Below are 19,220 nucleotides of genomic sequence, written 5' to 3'. Positions count from 1 at the left end.
TCCATGTGTTACAATCTCAGAGTCACAGACCTGTAAGGGTCCATTTGGTTCCATGTGTTACACTCTCAGAGTCACAGACTGTAAGGGTCCATTTGGTTCCATGTGTTACAATCTCAGAGTCACAGACCTGTAAGGGTCCATTTGGTTCCATGTGTTACACTCTCAGAGTCACAGACCTGTAAGGGTCCATTTGGTTCCATGTGTTACACTCTCAGAGTCACAGACTGTAAGGGTCCATTTGGTTCCATGTGTTACAATCTCAGAGTCACAGACCTGTAAGGGTCCATTTGGTTCCATATTATGTACACTCAGTTACAGACCTGACGGCCAGCTCAGCATGTTTGCTATTACGTGGCTTATTTCTAACCTATAATGTTTTCAGATAGATATTTTAGCGTGCTGATTACATTATGTTTAACATGAGTAATACACTGTAGTGTACACTAGTTCTGTAATCGGGGGGAACGCGCAGCGAGGGGAATCAAACAGGTGAATTAAATCAAGATCCATTTTTAATCATGCGGGCCTCGTTATGTCATCGCCACGCAGCACATTTTCGTTCAAAGGAATTTACATTTTTTTATGGACTTTTGATATAAAACACCTGTGTGAAGTGAGTGGCGCTCTTATCGTCGTACTCATCATCATGACGTAAAATAGACACTATAGGGCTGTATTTTGCGTGTCTTAACCCTTGGCCTACAATTCACGGAAAAAACGGAATTAATCGAAAAATCTAAACCTCCCGTTAACGGAAAGAACGGAATGACAATCAATATCAGTTATCGCGGGGTCAAAAGAGCAAAAATTAATATTTTTTCGCTAATATCACTAATGTTGGATGTAATTTACCAAAAAACGGCCGAAATCCGCGTGATTGTGCGCTATCGTGCACGCGCGCCGTCTCTATGTGCGTCGCTGTAAAAAGTGTGATATTTTGCGATCTTTTGGGGTTGATTTGAGGTTAATTTGACTTAGTTATGAAAAATATAGCATTAGCTTAGCAATCCGGACCAGCCAAACTATTGACTAGGGTCAAACTACTACAGGATGTTGTTGATCGTTCAACCGGAAGTGACTTAGGAAGATCCGTCTATTTTAGCCAAAATCAGCATAATGATGCTTTCCCGCCATCTGGTGGCGAATCGAGAGAATACATTTGCTATGAATGAACAAAAACAAACATCTCTTCAATCCACCAGATCTTTCTTGTATGTTAAAACGATGAATTAAAAATATGCCAATTTGTTACCCAAACAAAAAAAATTGTCCTGGCATTCCAAGGGTTAAGTACCAGGTCTTATTACCTAACTTGAGTAAACTAAAGACCTGGAGGCGTGATCAATGCTCTTTGGCCACTCAGAATAGCCAAATGTCATTGATCACGCCTCCAGGTCTTTAGTTTACTCAAGTTAGGGAATAAGACCTGGTACTTACAGTAAGACACGCCAAATACAGCACTATGTCTATTTGCTCACCTTGACCTAAAGATTCTCTGTTCATTGTCAATGGGAATTAGTCCAATAATTAAATGGCAGAGGTTTGACAAAATTGGATTATTTAGTTTCTCACCTGATTCTGACAGGACAATAGGTCTACTAGCCAGGATAAAAAGTCTACCCATAATCTGCTCACTGCAAATACCCTACATTTGCTTTAATCCAAGATGCCACCATTGATAACCTATTATAAGGCAATATTTTCTAATATTCATTATGCTTTAACTCCATTCAGGACGGGAACCCCTTTTGGTGTTTTAAACATTATGTTATAATTTAGCCATTGAAAAATTGCAGATGTCGGTGGCGCGCTACGAGCTTGTGGGTCTGCTATTTTTGAAAAATCGTGAAAATGGGGCACAAACCTTGGAATATTCTTTCAGAGCGACCGATTTTAACGGAAAGAACGGAATGACAATCAATATCAGTTATCGCGGGGTCAAAAGAGCAAAAATTAATATTTTTTCGCTAATATCACTAATGTTGGATGTAATTTACCAAAAAACGGCCGAAATCCGCGTGATCGTGCGCTATCGTGCACGCGCGCCGTCTCTATGTGCGTCGCTGTAAAAAGTGTGATATTTTGCGATCTTTTGGGGTTGATTTGAGGTTAATTTGACTTAGTTATGAAAAATATAGCATTAGCTTAGCAATCCGGACCAGCCAAACTATTGACTAGGGTCAAACTACTACAGGATGTTGTTGATCGTTCAACCGGAAGTGACTTAGGAAGATCCGTCTATTTTAGCCAAAATCAGCATAATGATGCTTTCCCGCCATCTGGTGGCGAATCGAGAGAATACATTTGCTATGAATGAACAAAAACAAACATCTCTTCAATCCACCAGATCTTTCTTGTATGTTAAAACGATGAATTAAAAATATGCCAATTTGTTACCCAAACAAAAAAAATTGTCCTGGCATTCCAAGGGTTAAGTACCAGGTCTTATTACCTAACTTGAGTAAACTAAAGACCTGGAGGCGTGATCAATGCTCTTTGGCCACTCAGAATAGCCAAATGTCATTGATCACGCCTCCAGGTCTTTAGTTTACTCAAGTTAGGGAATAAGACCTGGTACTTACAGTAAGACACGCCAAATACAGCACTATGTCTATTTGCTCACCTTGACCTAAAGATTCTCTGTTCATTGTCAATGGGAATTAGTCCAATAATTAAATGGCAGAGGTTTGACAAAATTGGATTATTTAGTTTCTCACCTGATTCTGACAGGACAATAGGTCTACTAGCCAGGATAAAAAGTCCACCCATAATCTGCTCACTGCAAATACCCTACATTTGCTTTAATCCAAGATGCCACCATTGATAACCTATTATAAGGCAATATTTTCTAATATTCATTATGCTTTAACTCCATTCAGGACGGGAACCCCTTTTGGTGTTTTAAACATTATGTTATAATTTAGCCATTGAAAAATTGCAGATGTCGGTGGCGCGCTACGAGCTTGTGGGTCTGCTATTTTTGAAAAATCGTGAAAATGGGGCACAAACCTTGGAATATTCTTTCAGAGCGACCGATTTTAACTCAAATATTTGCTTCTGGCGGTGCCCCTGCCTGGATCAACATATTTTGAGATGGGGGTCGGCGGCCAATTACATATAATTGTTGGAGTCCTTGCATGAAAAACACTCCTTGGGCTAAAAAAAAAAAACGCCCATAGCCGTCATCGCAAATGTGATGAGGTCAGCACATTTTGGGGACATTTGGGCAAGTGGCTATATGGCCACATTGAGAAATCAGTTGAGAGACAAAATAATCAAATTTTGTCCAACCTGAGAGGATTATTTTACTTTATTTACTGGACTAAATATAATGTTTGTGTATAGGACAAAATAAAATCTTGGTATACCCCGCGAAAATACACAAAAATGGAAATGTTCCTATTGTTCTGGCTTAGATTGTTATGGTGCCACTATGCCCATATGATGATGAACCCACATGTTTTACGATTTTTCGTATAGTGGGTGAGCAGCATCAGATCGGATACACAGGGCTTTGTTAAGTACCTGTTTCTTAAAGATCTAGACTAGATCTTTAAGAAACAGGTACTTAACACTTTAAACGCCTGCACTTTAATGGTTGTGTGCACCTTTTACTCTGGTATCCGCTATGTGAACTGTTTGTTGTCTGTACTGTTTCATTCATTGTTTAATGTACTGTCTATGCTGCAACCCAATTTTCCCTTCGGGGACACTAAATAAACTTGAACCTTGAAACTTGAACCTTGATGTGCTCTAAAAGTGTGAAAAAACACATTATACAACTGCAGGTCATTTTGCGGTTGCAATCTGATTGGTTGAAACAGCTTTCTAGCCGTGTTTTAAACCAGGGTATTACAACGGTTCAGAGTAAAAGCGGACATGTTTTCCCGGCACCCCAGAGCTCCTATTTTGAAGGAACCCCCGGGGACTGATTGTGTTAAAGACGATAAAGAAACACCCTCTCGTGTATAACATTGCTTAATTTTTCATTTCCCTACGTCTTCAAAATGTGAATTTGAAAGGGAACCTGAATCTAAAACGCTCCTATACCTCATTTAACCCATTCAGGACGGGATCCCCTTTTGGTGTTTTAAACATTATGTTATAATTTAGCTATTGAAAAATAGCAGACCTACAAGCTCATAGCGCGCCACCGAGTACGAGCTTGTAGGTCTGCTATTTTTGAAAAATCGTGAAAATGTGGCACAAACCTTGGAATATTCTTTCTCCCCATAGGTAGCAGGGGGAGGGAGGGGGGGGGGCGGGGGGGGGGGGCGTCGTCGAGTGGACACCGGACCACCATAACCACGAACCACCCCCGGGGCCCCGGTTCGAGCCCCCTTGACCTTGACCGACCACCGCCGCGGCCGCCACCATGGGAAACACGGCCACCAAGTTCCGCAAGGCGCTGGTGGGCGGGGACGAGGTGCTGGCCTGGCAGCTGTACGAGGGGAACCCCCAGTTCAGGGAGGGGCTGGACCCCAACGCCTCGTACGGGGAGCAATACCAGCACAACACGGCCCTGCACTACGCCTGTCGGCACGCCATGACGCGCCTGCTCAGGTAAAACCAGGAGGAGGTCCATTTGGTTCCATGTGTTAGACACTCTCAGAGTTAACCCGTTTTGGGGACGACGGGGACCCCTTTTGTTGTTTTTAAAGGAGAATTCCATGCTAGAAGGCTTTCTTACCTTTATTTGTAGTTATACGTTCCCAACAAAGAACCCCCTCAATGGGGGTTGGGGTTTTTGTGCTAATTCGCTTATTTCCATCGAAATAAGTAGTAAAGTGTGCCGCTCGGGATACTATTTGCATTATGAAGAGAGGATATATACAAGAAATATAGATTTTTGAGCGATGGAAATAAGCAAATTAGCACAACACCCCATAGCCCAACGTTTTTAACTAAAATCTTTGCTTTTGGGGGGGTCCCTGGAACAACATATTTTCAGATGGGGGTCGGCGGCCAATTACATATAATATTGGGGATCCTTGACATGGAAATGTTTGAGATCCACTGACATAGAAACTGTCAGGATTTAGAATTCATTTGTAGAATCGTTCTCAGGTCTAAATGGGTTAAGGGGGTCCTGGCAAATACATCATTAAAGAAACACTAGTACTAGTTAGACTCCTAATATTCCATACATAGTGTGGTAGTAAATCAGTACTAGCTGGACTCCTAATATTCATGGTACATAGTGTGGTAGTAAATCAGTACTAGCTGGACTCCTAATATTCCATACATAGTGTGGTAGTAAATCAGTACTAGCTGGACTCCTAATATTCCATACATAGTGTGGTAGTAAATCAGTACTAGTTAGACTCCTAATATTCCATACATAGTGTGGTAGTAAATCAGTACTAGTTAGACTCCTAATATTCCATACATAGTGTGGTAGTAAATCAGTACTAGTTAGACTCCTAATATTCCATACATAGTGTGGTAGTAAATCAGTACTAGTTAGACTCCTAATATTCCATACATAGTGTGGTAGTAAATCAGTACTAGTTAGACTCCTAATATTCCATACATAGTGTGGTAGTAAATCAGTACTAGTTAGACTCATAATATTCCATACATAGTGTGGTAGTAAATCAGTACTAGTTAGACTCATAATATTCCATACATAGTGTGGTAGTAAATCAGTACTAGCTGGACTCCTAATATTCCATACATAGTGACATAGAGACCCACAATCTACTGTGTGTCAGAGAGAGAGAGAGAGACCCACACATCTACTGTGAGAGAGAGAGAGAGAGAGAGAGAGAGAGAGAGAGAGACCCACACATCTACTGTGTGTCAGAGAGAGAGAGAGAGAGACCCACAATCTACTGTGACACACAGAGAGAGAGAGAGAGAGAGAGAGAGAGAGAGAGTTCATGGCTGCTATATTTAGGGGTCACATCCTGTTTGTACACCTGTTATTAGGGATGAGATGATCATGGTAATTATCATTCATCTGCATACAGAACGCTGGCAGTAATAAGTATGATCATGTCCTGCTGGGGGTTTGAATCTGAATGGACCTTGGTCGTACAGTGGACCCCCCCCCCCCCCCACACACACACACACACACACACACACACACACCCCATAACCATTCTACAAGCTCACAACGCATTCACGCACGCACACAGACACACCCTTGGGAGCGTTTTGTCGGTGCTAGATCTAATTATATCCTGAAACGGCCTTAGTTTGGTTTCCAGGATTTACCCACTAGTCTGATACCGGGGGGGGGGGGGGGGTTAATTAGGGGCTGTGTCCACTCAGAGACGTTTTTAGGTGTGTCCGCAAACGATTTTTTCTTTTTCTTTTTAATGCTTTTTTTTTTAGCTTTCGTCTTTATTTTATATGTTTTATGGAGGGACAGACATTAGGCTGACAGGAAATGGGGGAGAGAGAGAGATGGGGGTGTGACATGCAGTAATACTGCGGGATAGATAGATAGATAGATAGATAGATAGATAGATAGATAGATAGAGACCAGAGGAGGAGACGAAAATGATGGATAGCATAAGGAGAGAGAGAGGAGGAGAAGGAGAGGAGAGAGGAGGAGGAGAGAGTGTGGAGGAGGGGAAGGAGAGGAGAGAGAGAGGAGGAGGAGGAGAGCAGGAGGGGAAGGAGAAGAGATAGAAGAGGGGGAGGAGGTGAACCTAATCAGTAAAATGGAGAGGTGGACAGAAGTGCAGCCACAGCTGAGCTGCCACATTCATCAACGCTGTGCGTGTGTGTGTGTGTGTGTGTGCGGTCGCATGCATGCGTGCAGCGCCGTGCATGTGTGCATGCACACTAAAAACAGTGAATATTGACCACTTATGTGATCTATCTATGGGATCCTATTCCTATAGTTTACTGAGACGCTACACTGTCTCTCTGCATTCTGTGTTCCTATAGTTTACTGAGACGCTGCGCTGTCTCTCTGCATTCTATGATCCTATAGTTTACTGAGACGCTACACTGTCTCTCTGCGTTCTATGATCCTATAGTTTACTGAGACGCTACACTGTCTCTCTGCGTTCTATGATCCTATAGTTTACTGAGACGCTACACTGTCTCTCTGCGTTCTATGATCCTATAGTTTACTGAGACGCTACACTGTCTCTGCGTTCTATGATCCTATAGTTTACTGAGACGCTACACTGTCTCTCTGCATTCTATGATCTTATAGTTTACTGAGACGCTACACTGTCTCTCTGCATTCTATGATCCTATAGTTTACTGAGACGCTACACTGTCTCTCTGCATTCTGTGATCCTATAGTTTACTGAGACGCTACACTGTCTCTCTGCATTCTATGATCCTATAGTTTACTGAGACGCTATGCTGTCTCTCTGCATTCTGTGATCCTATAGTTTACTGAGACGCTACGCTGTCTCTGCATTCTATGATCCTATAGTTTACTGAGACACTACACTCTCTCTGCATTCTATGATCCTATAGTTTACTGAGACGCTGCACTGTCTCTCTGCATTCTATGATCCTATAGTTTACTGAGACGCTACACTGTCTCTCTGCATTCTATGATCCTATAGTTTACTGAGACGCTACACTGTCTCTCTGCATTCTATGATCCTATAGTTTACTGAGACGCTACACTGTCTCTGCATTCTATGATCCTATAGTTTACTGAGACGCTACACTGTCTCTCTGCATTCTATGATCCTATAGTTTACTGAGATGCTACACTGTCTCTCTGCATTCTGTGATCCTATAGTTTACTGAGACGCTACACTGTGTCTCTGCATTCTATGATCCTATAGTTTACTGAGACGCTACGCTGTCTCTCTGCATTCTGTGATCCTATAGTTTACTGAGACGCTACACTGTCTCTCTGCATTCTATGTGCAGTACAGTATGTGCCCCTTAAGGGAATATTTGCGAAATGTGTGGCACAGAGTTCCGCGCTACGAGCTTGTAGGTCTGCTATTTTCTTTCAATCATGAAAATGTGGTGCAAATCTTTGAACATACATTCAGTGCGAGTGAACGACTGAAAACCACTGCAGTAAAGAGTGTCTCTGTCGCCGCCCTGCAGGTCGTTCCTGTTCAGTAAAGAGGGGAACCCCAACAAGCGCAACGTGCACAACGAGACGTGCCTGCATGTACTGTGCCAGGGCCCGCAGATCCTGCTGCTGCCAGAGGGGGCGCTGTCGCCCCGCCTGGCCCGACCGCACAGGGACGAGCAGAGGCGCGCCGACTGCCTGCAGGTGCACGCGCACGCACACGCACGCACGCACACACACACGCACACACACACACACACACACGTCGTACACTTCTTGGTAGCAATGTTTAAGGTGTTTTAAGTGTGGTTAGGATATTATGTACTTATCATTTCTGTGGCGTCTGTGCATGCGTGCGTGTGTGTGTGTGTGTGTGTGTGTGTGTGTGTGTGTGTGTGTGTGTGTGTGTGTGTGTGTGTGTGTGTGTGTGTGTGTGTGTGTGTGTGTGTGTGCGTGTGCGTGCGTGCGTGCCCAGATGATGCTGAGCTGGACGGGCGCCAGGTTGGACAGAGGTCAGTACGAGAGGGCCAACGTCAACGCCACGGACAACCGTCACTCCACCTGTCTGCACCACGCTGCCGCCGCCGGCATGAAGAGCTGTGTGGAGGTGAGACGCCTGTCTGTCTGTCTGTCTGTCTGTCTGTCTGTCTGTCTGTCTGTCTGTCTGTCTGTCTTTAACCCATTTAGGCCTGACGTCGAGATAAGAAAAAAAAGTCTTCCGAAAGAATATATATTCAAAGATTTGTGCCGCATTTTCACGATTTTTCAAAAATAGCACACCTACAAGCTTGTAGACCTGCTATTTTTCAATAGCTAAAGTATAACATAATGCTTAGTTAAAACAACCAAAAGGGGTTCCCGCCCAAAGCCTCGGACAAAGCCAACTCGGATCATGACAACTCACGACAATAAACACATTTTTGGGGCCGAACTATTATGTAGCATCGCTGTGTTGCATGTAATGTTTTCCCTGTGGTATGGGACCCCCTCTAAACGAGATGCCGCATCTCAAGGGGCTGTCCTTAATAATCCTGACCAAAATTATATTGTCTTCATACTGCCAAACATCGTTGGACAAGTTAACGAGTGGCAAGCAACACTATAGTATACAGCAGGTGGACTTTGTAGACTTGGAAAAGGTCCTGGGTTCGACTCCCGCCCGGGACGCTGTGGGTGCTGGCGGCGTGTTTCCTCCTCCATCAGTGCCCATACCCGAGACGGGGTTGGCGAAAGGGCCTTTCTGTGTGGAGTTTGCATGTTCTCCCCGTGTCCCCTAGGGTAGGTACCCTCACATGTTCTCCCCGTGTTCCCTAGGGTAGGTACCCTCACATGTTCTCCCCGTGTCCCCTAGGGTAGGTACCCTCACAAAGAAACATGCAGTAATCCTGGTCTCAAAACTGCCTCCCCCTGGCCAGCCGGGGCGCCTGATGGAGGGGAATGGAACTGGTTGGAATAACGTGTTCCTTCCACGCGCTATACGTCCAACCAGGGAAACTCCCCCCTGTCAGGTGTAAAGGAGCAAATTGGACACTCAGGCATGAAGGAAGCATGAGTTCAAGTCCGTTGCTCTCCCCATGTCCCCCATATATGGGGACTAGGTTGGCGGAGGGTGTGTAGAGCCCAGGATCACATTAGATGATTGACACAGGGGTGACAAAAGGAAAAGCAAAAGGTGCATTCACCAGAAGTACAACCAAACTAAGACTGTACAAGAGAAGAACCAAACTAAGACTGTACAAGAGAAGAACCAAACTAATACTGTACAAGAGAACCAAACTAAGACTGTACCAGAGAAGAACCAAACTAAGAATGTACAAGAGGACCAAACTAAGACTGTACCAGAGAAGAACCAAACTAAGACTGTACAAGAGGACCAAACTAAGACTGTACCAGAGGACCAAACTAAGATTGTACAAGAGAAGAACCAAACTAACACTGTACAAGAGAACCAAACTAAGACTGTACAAGAGAAGAACCAAACTAAGACTGTACAAGAGAAGAACCAAACTAACACTGTACAAGAGAACCAAACTAAGACTGTACAAGAGAAGAACCAAACTAAGACTGTACAAGAGAAGAACCAAACTAAGACTGTACCAGAGGACCAAACTAAGACTGTACCAGAGGACCAAACTAAGACTGTACCAGAGGACCAAACTAAGACTGTACCAGAGGACCAAACTAAGACTGTACCAGAGGACCAAACTAACACTGTACCAGAGGACCAAACTAAGACTGTACCAGAGGACCAAACTAAGACTGTACCAGAGGACCAAACTAAGACTGTACCAGAGGACCAAACTAAGACTGTACCAGAGGACCAAACTAAGACTGTACCAGAGGACCAAACTAAGACTGTACCAGAGGACCAAACTAAGACTGTACCAGAGGACCAAACTAAGACTGTACCAGAGGACCAAACTAAGACTGTACCAGAGGACCAAACTAAGACTGTACCAGAGGACCAAACTAAGACTGTACCAGAGGACCAAACTAAGACTGACAGACAGACCTCTTCATGGAGGACGAACACAGACTGACACCATGTGACCATGTCTCTCTCTCTCTCTCTACCTGTTGATCTATGTCTCTCTCTCTCTCTCTCTCTCTCTCTCTCTCTCTCTGTAGCTGTTGATCCAGAGCGACGCAGACCTCTTCATGGAGGACGAACACAGACTGACACCATGTGACCACGCCGAGCGGCAGCACCACACAGAGCTGGCTCTCAGCCTGGAGTCCCAGATGGTGTTCTCCTCCTCTGGCCCCGAGAGCCAGGGGGAGAGCAGCGCCCTGCTGCAGCGCAAGGAGGTGACACACACACACACACACACACACACACACACACACACACACACACACACACACACACACACACACACACACACATTAACACAGCGCCCTGCTGCAGCGCAGAGGGGTGGGCGGTGGGCGTACATGGTGCAAGCACTGGATAATATTGGTTCACCCATAGTATCTGGGCTACGTGGCCTCAATAGAGCGTTGCAGCCCCGCCCCCCCCGAGAGACCCGGAAAATAATTCCCCGTTAATTTTCCTCATGGACATTTCAAAAAGTATTTATTTAAAGACGTTTACGCCGCGGACAAAGCCAACTCTTGTCGTGACAAATCATGGCAATAAACACAATGTTTTGGGCCGAACAAATAATTAGAAAGGAGAAAAAAGAAACGGCAGGTTACAACACTTTGTTCGTTGTTTTTCTTCTTTGTAATTATTGGTTTAGTCCAAACTATTCATCATCATCAATCATGATTGGCGGAAGGCCCCTCTCTACCATGATTGGATGAAGGCTGGGCCACCTAGCCAAAAAACGAAACCTACGTTTTTTTTACCCCCAGGGGTTAGCTGGGGACAGCTCCTTATTATGTTCAGCACACTCCATAGTATGGCGGGTTATCACAACAAAATAAATGCCACTCAGTGGCGCGCTACGAGCTTGTAGGTCTGCTATTTTAGAAAATTCGTGAAAATATGCCTGAAAGCGAGTTTTTAACTCAAATATTTTCAGACAGGGGTCGGCGGCGAATTACATATATACTTTTTGGGGTCCTTGACATGAAATATTGAGCACCACTGATATAGAAACACGAGGTATTTCAGGAAACTGTCAGAATTTAGACTGAGTATAGCGCAGTGACAAAACAAATCCATTTGAACGCAGCGATTCATGCTGGGAGCAGCCAGACTACAAGGAAGGTGTAGCGCTGTTAGATAACGTGGAGACACTTTGAACCAAACATCACTTCTCATTATTCACCTCTCGTTTGAAGTATTACACATGCACGCGCGCACGCACGCATACGCATACGCACACACACACACACACACACACACACACACACACACACACACACACACACACACACACAGGCAGCGAGTGCAGCTGCAGTCTAACTGATAGCAGAGTTTTCCTCACCTTGTGAATCCATGCTAGCGCTTCACGGTCGAATATTCTTAGCGAGGGGTTCGTTGTGTAGTTATATAGACCCCCGGTGGTTAACGACGTTTCATTGGTCAGGGGCGATTATGTTGTGGTTTTTAGTCCATTTGTGTTATTTTGACCATTAATGGTTGACAATTCAGACAATTTAGACCGGTACAATTTAGGCATTTTTGCAGACGCTCTTAATCCAGAGCGGTTTACAGTAAGCGAGAACGACACAAGGTCATACATCAAAATACATAAACAATAGATTGATTGAGTAGCAGTGCAGGCCGTGCAGGGTGTGAGGAGGGTAGAAACAGCATTTCCCCCGAAAGTTGAAAACCCATGACTGTTGTCTGACCACCTTCTAACTGGGTGCAACACTGTCCACTGGTGGACACTAGGCATGTAACGATGTATTGCAAATCGATATATATATATATATATATATATATATATATATATATATATCGATATTAATCCCGACGGTATGAATCGATTTAATAAAATAAAAAAATCAGAAAAAACAAACCCCAAATACTTTTATTTCTTTTATTATTCTTTTAATTTTAGGGGGGCTAGTGATGTATGGTGTGTGTGATGTGAAATGTGAGCTCTCCATCATATTTTTTGGAGAGAAACGAGTCACTTTCAGCAGAGCACTGTGAGAGGGGAGCTGTGTGTGTCTGTGACTGTATGCCCATGGGTGATGGTGGTCGTCGATGCGCATTAATACATCAAGGAAGGCAATTATGTTCATGCACTGTCAAAAGTCATGCAACTTCGTTTGCAATGTCGTTAAATAAAATAAAAAGCTTGCGGGGGGGGGGGGGGGGGGGGATAAATTATATAATTTATAAAAATAAAAATCTGGAAAATATTTTCCGTTTAAAATATCGTGGAAAAATCGTTTCGTGAACATCATATCGTGGTACGAACCGTACGGTGAGTTGAGTGAATTGTCACATGCCTATTATAGTTGGACACCACCTTTTGTCTGGGTGTGACGCTGTCCACTGGTGGAACAACTCAGTCACCTCTAGTTAATCCTTCACATCTCAAGTTGCTAATCTCACTGTAAACAATGCATTGCGTGCCGTGCAGTTCAGGAAGTCTTGGCCTGCAGTGGTAAATTAATATTCCAACAAGCTATACAGCTGTATAGAAATGACTGCAGGGGGGTGACTATAAGGTCTCAGAGACATCTTAATTACCCCCGCCGGGCAAATATAAAGAGTCATGTTCTACTGGCCCGAATGGTTGTGCCCACTTGCCCAGAATAGTCACATTCTCATTATAAAAATAGGTAAAAAATGGTGCTTAAAAATGATGTCAAGGGGACACAGTGGGCACAGTCGGTAGTGCTGTCGCCTCACAGCTAGAAGGTCCTGGGTTCGATTCCCACCGGGGACGCTGGGGGCGTGTTCCCCTCCTCCGCGAATCATTAGATCATTGACACTGGGTGAAAAATGGGTTGCAAAATCGTGGGATAAAAAATAGAAAATAAAAAGACGGAAAAAAGATGCAATCGCAGAGTGCCCGACAGTCACTTAATGAGTGCAGCTGCTAGTTGTAAATACAGTAGGTATTATTGTTCTTCATGAGTGACCAATGATAAATAAAAGACGGAATGCACTTTGCCCTTCGGGCAACCCTGGAAGCCAACTCCACTTACCCCAACGCTGTATTTACCTGCCATGGGCAGTCGGGCAACAATATGACCAATAACAGCATATCTCTCTCTCTGACTCTCTCTCTCTGACTCTGTCTCTCTGTCTCTCTCTCTCTGTGTGTCTCTGTCTCTCAGCCATACGAGGGTCTTAAGCTGCAGGACCTTCGCAGGTTAAAGGACATGCTGATAGTGGAGACGGCCGACATGCTGCAAGCCCCCCTGTTCACCGCCGAGGCCCTGCTCCGAGCGCACGGTGTGTGTGTGTGTGTGTGTGTGTGTGTGTGTGTGTGTGTGTGTGTGTGTGCATGCATTTGTATGTGTGTGTGTGTGTGTGTGTGTGTGTGTGTGTGTGTGTGTGCGTGTGTGTGTGTGCGTGCATGTGTGCGTGCGTGCGCACGTTGGTGACAGTTAAAAATGCATTGCACCAACAACTTTCCATATCTCAGATATCCTGCAAGTCTGTGTGAGTGTGTGTGTGTGTGTGTGTGTGTGTGTGTGTGTGTGTGTGTGTGTGTGTGATGCAGTGAGTTATGTATACTGTGCGTGCGTGCGTGCGTGTGCCCAGCGGAACTGCTCAGCCTGCTATTCCTAGACGTAACCTCAGTGAACTAAACAGTTAAACCTAACCTTATTCCTAACCTGAAAAGTAAAAGTGGTCTGTGGAGTTTTATAAATATTGTGTGCGTGTGCGTGCGTTTGTGCGTGCGTGCGTTGCGTGCGTGCGTTGCGTGCTGTGCGTGGGTGCTGTGCATGTGTGCGTGCGTGCGTGCGGTGCGTGCGTGTGTTGCGTCTCATCAGACTGGGACAGGGAGAAGCTTCTGGAAGCCTGGATGTCGGACTCGGAGGCGTGCTGCCAGCGCTCGGGGGTCACCATGCCCACCCCCCCGCCCAGCGGGTACAACGCCTGGGACACGCTGCCCTCGCCGCGGACCCCCCGCACCCCCCGCTCGCCCCTCACCCTCACCCTCACCTCGCCCACCGACAGCTGCCTCACCCCCCCCGACGAGGAGGGGCTCGCCACGGTGAGAGAACACCCCCCCCCCCCCCCCCCCCCGATGACCCCCCCAGTAGCTGTGTTAGCTTTAATGTTAATGTACGGTATAGAAACTTCATCTTACAAATACTGCAGGTGACCCTTTTATCTAAGATGCCATCAGACCCTTAGAGTATATATGAATAGAGACGGCACCCTATGGCGAAATGGACATAGTGGCCGAATTTGGTATTGCAGTTTGGACCCAAACTCATGAACGCGCTGGTCCGTTGACTATATATCATTGCGCACGTTCATGATGACACGTGGACGCTGTTTCATACGTGAGTGCACGTGAACGCGTGCAATGATAGTCAACGGCCCAGCACGTTCATGTGTTTGGGGCCAATCCATCCCAGAATGCACTCCGTTCCTACCCGGGAGGAGGAGTGAAATCGCCTCATGCACGTTTTTTTTTGTCAAATAGGTTTTTTATTGAGAACAGATTATAAATGGTTGTAGATTAAACATTGTGATATTAATTACATTTTTCTTTTATAGAAAACAAAAAAATAAAGAAATACAAGGACAAAAAAGAGAAAGAAAACCCTCAACCCTCCCATCCATACTGCTCAGTGACACTGCATACTATAGAATAAAATAGTCATTTGAATTTGAAAAATGGAAAACATCTGAAAAGAAAATGGCGTACAGTGGTATCCTGTCTATTAATGGTTTCTACTCCAGTAATGTACAAGGGGCAGCCAAACCTTATCAAACTGTCTCTCCCTGTTTCTCAGGAAATACCTTATTCTCTCAAGATGAAGCGTACTAGTCATTTCATTTAAGCCAATGCTTAATCAGACCAGTGTGTGTCCAGTGGAAACCTCGTATGAATCTGATCTCAGGTCAGAATGGGTTAAATGCAGGAGCCGCCTCCTTTTTCCAGTGCGTCAGAATGTGTTTTCTTTGCTGTAATCAGACCATATGAGAAGAGTTGTTTCTGTGCTCTGGTCAACATAGGCATGGAGTCTGACAAACCCAGAGTAATTAGTACAGGATCAGGGTCAATATGAATACTCAAAATATCAGAGAGTGTCTCAAATATCTTAACCCAATCTGACCTGAGATCAGATTCATACGAGGTTTCCACTGGACACACACTGGTCTGATTAACCCATTCTGACCTGAGATCAGATTCTAAAAAATGTCAGTCGTTCTTCGATTTAAAAAAAAATAGCAGACCTACAGGCTCGTATCGCGCCACTCGGTGGCACGATATGAGCTTGTAGATCTGCTATTTTTCAATAGCTAAAGCATAACATGATGCCAACACCAAAATGGGTTCCCGATCAGAATGGGTTAATCCAATATCTTTGTATCCGAGGGCAAAGGGCGAAGCTGTGAAGAAGATTTGCATCCATTGCATTACATTTGTCACAGTATGAAGAAATGCCTCATGCGCTTTTGAGCAACTTAATGCAAGTGGATGGGAGGAGAAATCCGGTGACGTCTCTATTAATATACTGTATCAGACCCCATTGGATGTTTTTGGATGTGATTCTGGCATTCTGCATTGTTATGTCATCTTCCACTATACCGTTCAACTATCATCACAGATTGTGAGGGAAGCGATTAGTTGCCAATTCAATTACGATGAATAAATTGGCCCGGCAACTCATTTAACAATCCATTTGATTATGTTTAATTGATTCACGGAGCGTATAACGCCAGGCGGTTCTCACACTGTGTGGGTCTCGGGGGGGTCACATAATTCACCTTTCTTTTTCCATCGGAGACATCGCCTGAATTCAGTGGTGGAAAGTAACTAAGTGCATTACTTTACTCAAATGTGCGTGTGCACGCGTGCGTGCGCTCCTGCAGTGTGGGATCTGTCTGTGTTCCATCTCGGTGTTCGAGGATCCCGTCGACCAGTCCTGTGGCCACGAGTTCTGCAGAGCCTGCTGGGAGGGGTAAGAGTGTGTGTGTGTGTGTGTGTGTGTGTGTGTGTGTGTGTGTGTGTGTGTGTGTGTGTGTGTGCGTGTGCACGGTCGTGGGTTAGTTTGTATATGCATGCGTGTGTGTGTGTTATTACCTTTAGAGCAATACGCTGAATTATTTGGGCTTTTGATCCGTGAAAATCCGGCGAAAAAAGGTTCCCTCCATTTGTTATGAACGATCGCACCACCCGCCATCTCTTGTGCGCCGCAAGACCGCCCCCCCACAAGACCCTTCTCCATGAGGCGTTGTACCCCGTTCATTTGCATTGGCCTCAATTTCCCAGAAGCCCTAGCAGCCCACAGCATGTGTTGATTTCCGGTTTAACATGAAGGTCTCGTCTCCAGCTCCGCGGCAAAGACGGAGTTTCTGTTACTTCCTCACACCTCTGAACAGTGGGGGGACTTTTTTAATTAAGTCCACACAACAGCTCTAAGGTATATTATTGACATAGTGAAATGTTGAAAATGAGTGGTGTTCCCCTTTAAGAACACTACACCGTCTCTCTGTGTGTGTGTGTGTGTGTGTGTGTGTGTGTGTGTGTGTGTGTGTGTGTGTGTGTGTGTGTGTGTGTGTGTGTGTGTGTGTGTGTGTGTGTGTGTGTGTGTGTGTGTGTGTGTGTGTGTGTGTGTGTGTGTGTGTGTGTGTGTGTGCATGTGCATGTGTGCGTGCGCCTGTGTGCGTGCACCTGTGTGCGTGCGTGCGTGTGTGTCAGGTTCCTGAACGTGAAGATCCAGGAGGGCGACGCCCACAACATCTTCTGTCCAGCCTATGATTGTTACCAGCTGGTCCCTGTGGCCGTTATAGAGAGCATAGTGTCCAGAGAGATGGACCAGAGATACCTGCAGTTTGACATCAAGGTACTGCACGCACGCACGCACTATACACGCACGCACACACTGTACACACACGCACTGTACACGCACACACGCACTGTACACGCACACACGCACTGTACACGCATGCACGCACGCACTGTACACGCACACACGCACTGTACACGCACGCATAGCACTGTACACGCACGCAGGCAACCTGGAACAACTTATTTTCAGATGGGGGTCGGCGGCCAAATACATCTTTGGATATTCGGGGTCCTTGACATGGAATAGTTTGAGAACCACTGATTTGAAACCACGTTTTTTCAGAAAACTGTCATGATTCAGAAGACATGTAGAATCTGTCCTCAATCTCCCTCTCTGCCCCCCTCCGTCCCTCCCCCCTCACTCTCTGACCCCCTCCCCCCCCTTCCTCCCTCCCCCCTCCCTCCCTGACTCCCTCCCTCCCTCCTCCCTCCCTGACTTCCTCCTCCAGGCGTTTGTGGAGAACAACCCGGCCATCCGCTGGTGTCCGGCAGTGCGCTGTGAGCGGGCGGTCCGTCTGACCCGGCCCGGCCCGGGGGACACGGACCCCCACAGCTTCCCCCTGCTGCCCTCCCCCGCCGTGGACTGTGGCAAGGGACACCTCTTCTGCTGGTAACACACACACACACACACACACACACACACACACACACACACACACACACACACTGTGGGACACCTCTTCTGCTGGTAACACACACACACACTGTGGCAAGGGACACCTCTTTTGCTAGTAAAAAAAACCCCCACACACACACACACACACATTTTATTTAGTTTGTAGTCATAGACCCTCATTTATCAACCGTGCGTACGCCAAAATATGGGTGCACGCCGAAATTACCGCAATTGTCGGCATTTACCATTTCCGCCAAAGCTTGAAATTTAACTTGTGCCAGGACAAAAATCACGTCTGGTCGGGAGCTGTCGTACGCTTTGTCCTCACCTGTTTTTCTGTCGTAGAACAGCGGAGCAGCATTGTTTGACCAGCTGAGAGGCTGTCACAGGCATCTAAACATATGTAGCCTATTCACTCCTAAAATGTTTATATAAAACTGTATAGGTATGTTATGTATATGGGCTACATGTAAAAAAGAAAAAAGTAAAGGAATACATCAACGATGTGTCTTTGTGTCATATGAAATTAGTAGGAGATAAAATTGCGCAATTAAAAACAATGTTGCAAGTTAGATGTGCATACATGCGAGGATTTGGGCTGTCTGTGCTGAAATATTTCCATGACGGGACGTTGGAGAGTATAGTGCAGTGCTGCAGCTGCGGAGAGTCCCGACGTGGGTAGCCTACTGTAGCCTAATCTACAGCAGGCCGATGTCTTTCTGGAGTTACGGTATGTGCAGTCTACTCCTCGTTTAATAAACCTGACGCGTCGCTCGAATGCCAAATGTACCGTGCCAGCGCAAGTGGGAACCGCATCAGAGATAGGTAGGCTACCCAGCCAGCCCACCACCCCCACCAGTGCCAGCCACATGAGGCTACGGTTTTGGCTGCACCTTCATATAATGACAGTTGACAGCCCAGCCGGGCTTATTATGCAGGTTTATTATTTAAGATACAACAAGTTGCAAGCTGCAAGTTGCGTGCGTCTGTGTGTGTGTGTGTGTGTGTGTGTGTGTGTGTGAGATAGAGGGAACAGCAAGGCAAGCGAGGGAAACTTTTATTTTCCTGTAACCATGGTTTCCAGGTCGTATTGCAGTTGTTCATGTCGCAAAAACGAGGGCGAAGCTTGATTTCATATAGATCC

The 19,220-nt window shown here is 45.6% G+C and overlaps 1 protein-coding gene across 1 annotated transcript in view; it reads left to right on the top strand.

Annotated features, from left to right (window-relative positions):
- The first annotated feature begins 4,372 nt into the window (after positions 1-4,372).
- LOC310868670 (ankyrin repeat and IBR domain-containing protein 1-like) overlaps positions 4,373-19,220 on the top strand; it is a 46,178-nt gene continuing 31,330 nt past the window's right edge. The window contains exons 1-9 of the mRNA XM_083779126.1: positions 4,373-4,563; positions 8,041-8,212; positions 8,484-8,615; positions 10,637-10,816; positions 13,760-13,877; positions 14,423-14,646; positions 16,482-16,570; positions 17,311-17,455; positions 17,910-18,070. Of these exons, the coding sequence (XP_083635252.1) occupies positions 4,376-4,563; positions 8,041-8,212; positions 8,484-8,615; positions 10,637-10,816; positions 13,760-13,877; positions 14,423-14,646; positions 16,482-16,570; positions 17,311-17,455; positions 17,910-18,070 (1,409 nt within the window). The 5' untranslated portion in view covers positions 4,373-4,375. The remainder of the gene's footprint in view (positions 4,564-8,040; positions 8,213-8,483; positions 8,616-10,636; positions 10,817-13,759; positions 13,878-14,422; positions 14,647-16,481; positions 16,571-17,310; positions 17,456-17,909; positions 18,071-19,220) is intronic.

The sequence above is a fragment of the Protomyctophum parallelum genome (assembly GCF_964188405.1).
Source record: "Protomyctophum parallelum genome assembly, chromosome: 1".
Taxonomy (NCBI): domain Eukaryota; kingdom Metazoa; phylum Chordata; class Actinopteri; order Myctophiformes; family Myctophidae; genus Protomyctophum; species Protomyctophum parallelum.
This window is presented reverse-complemented; position numbering and strand designations above follow the sequence as displayed.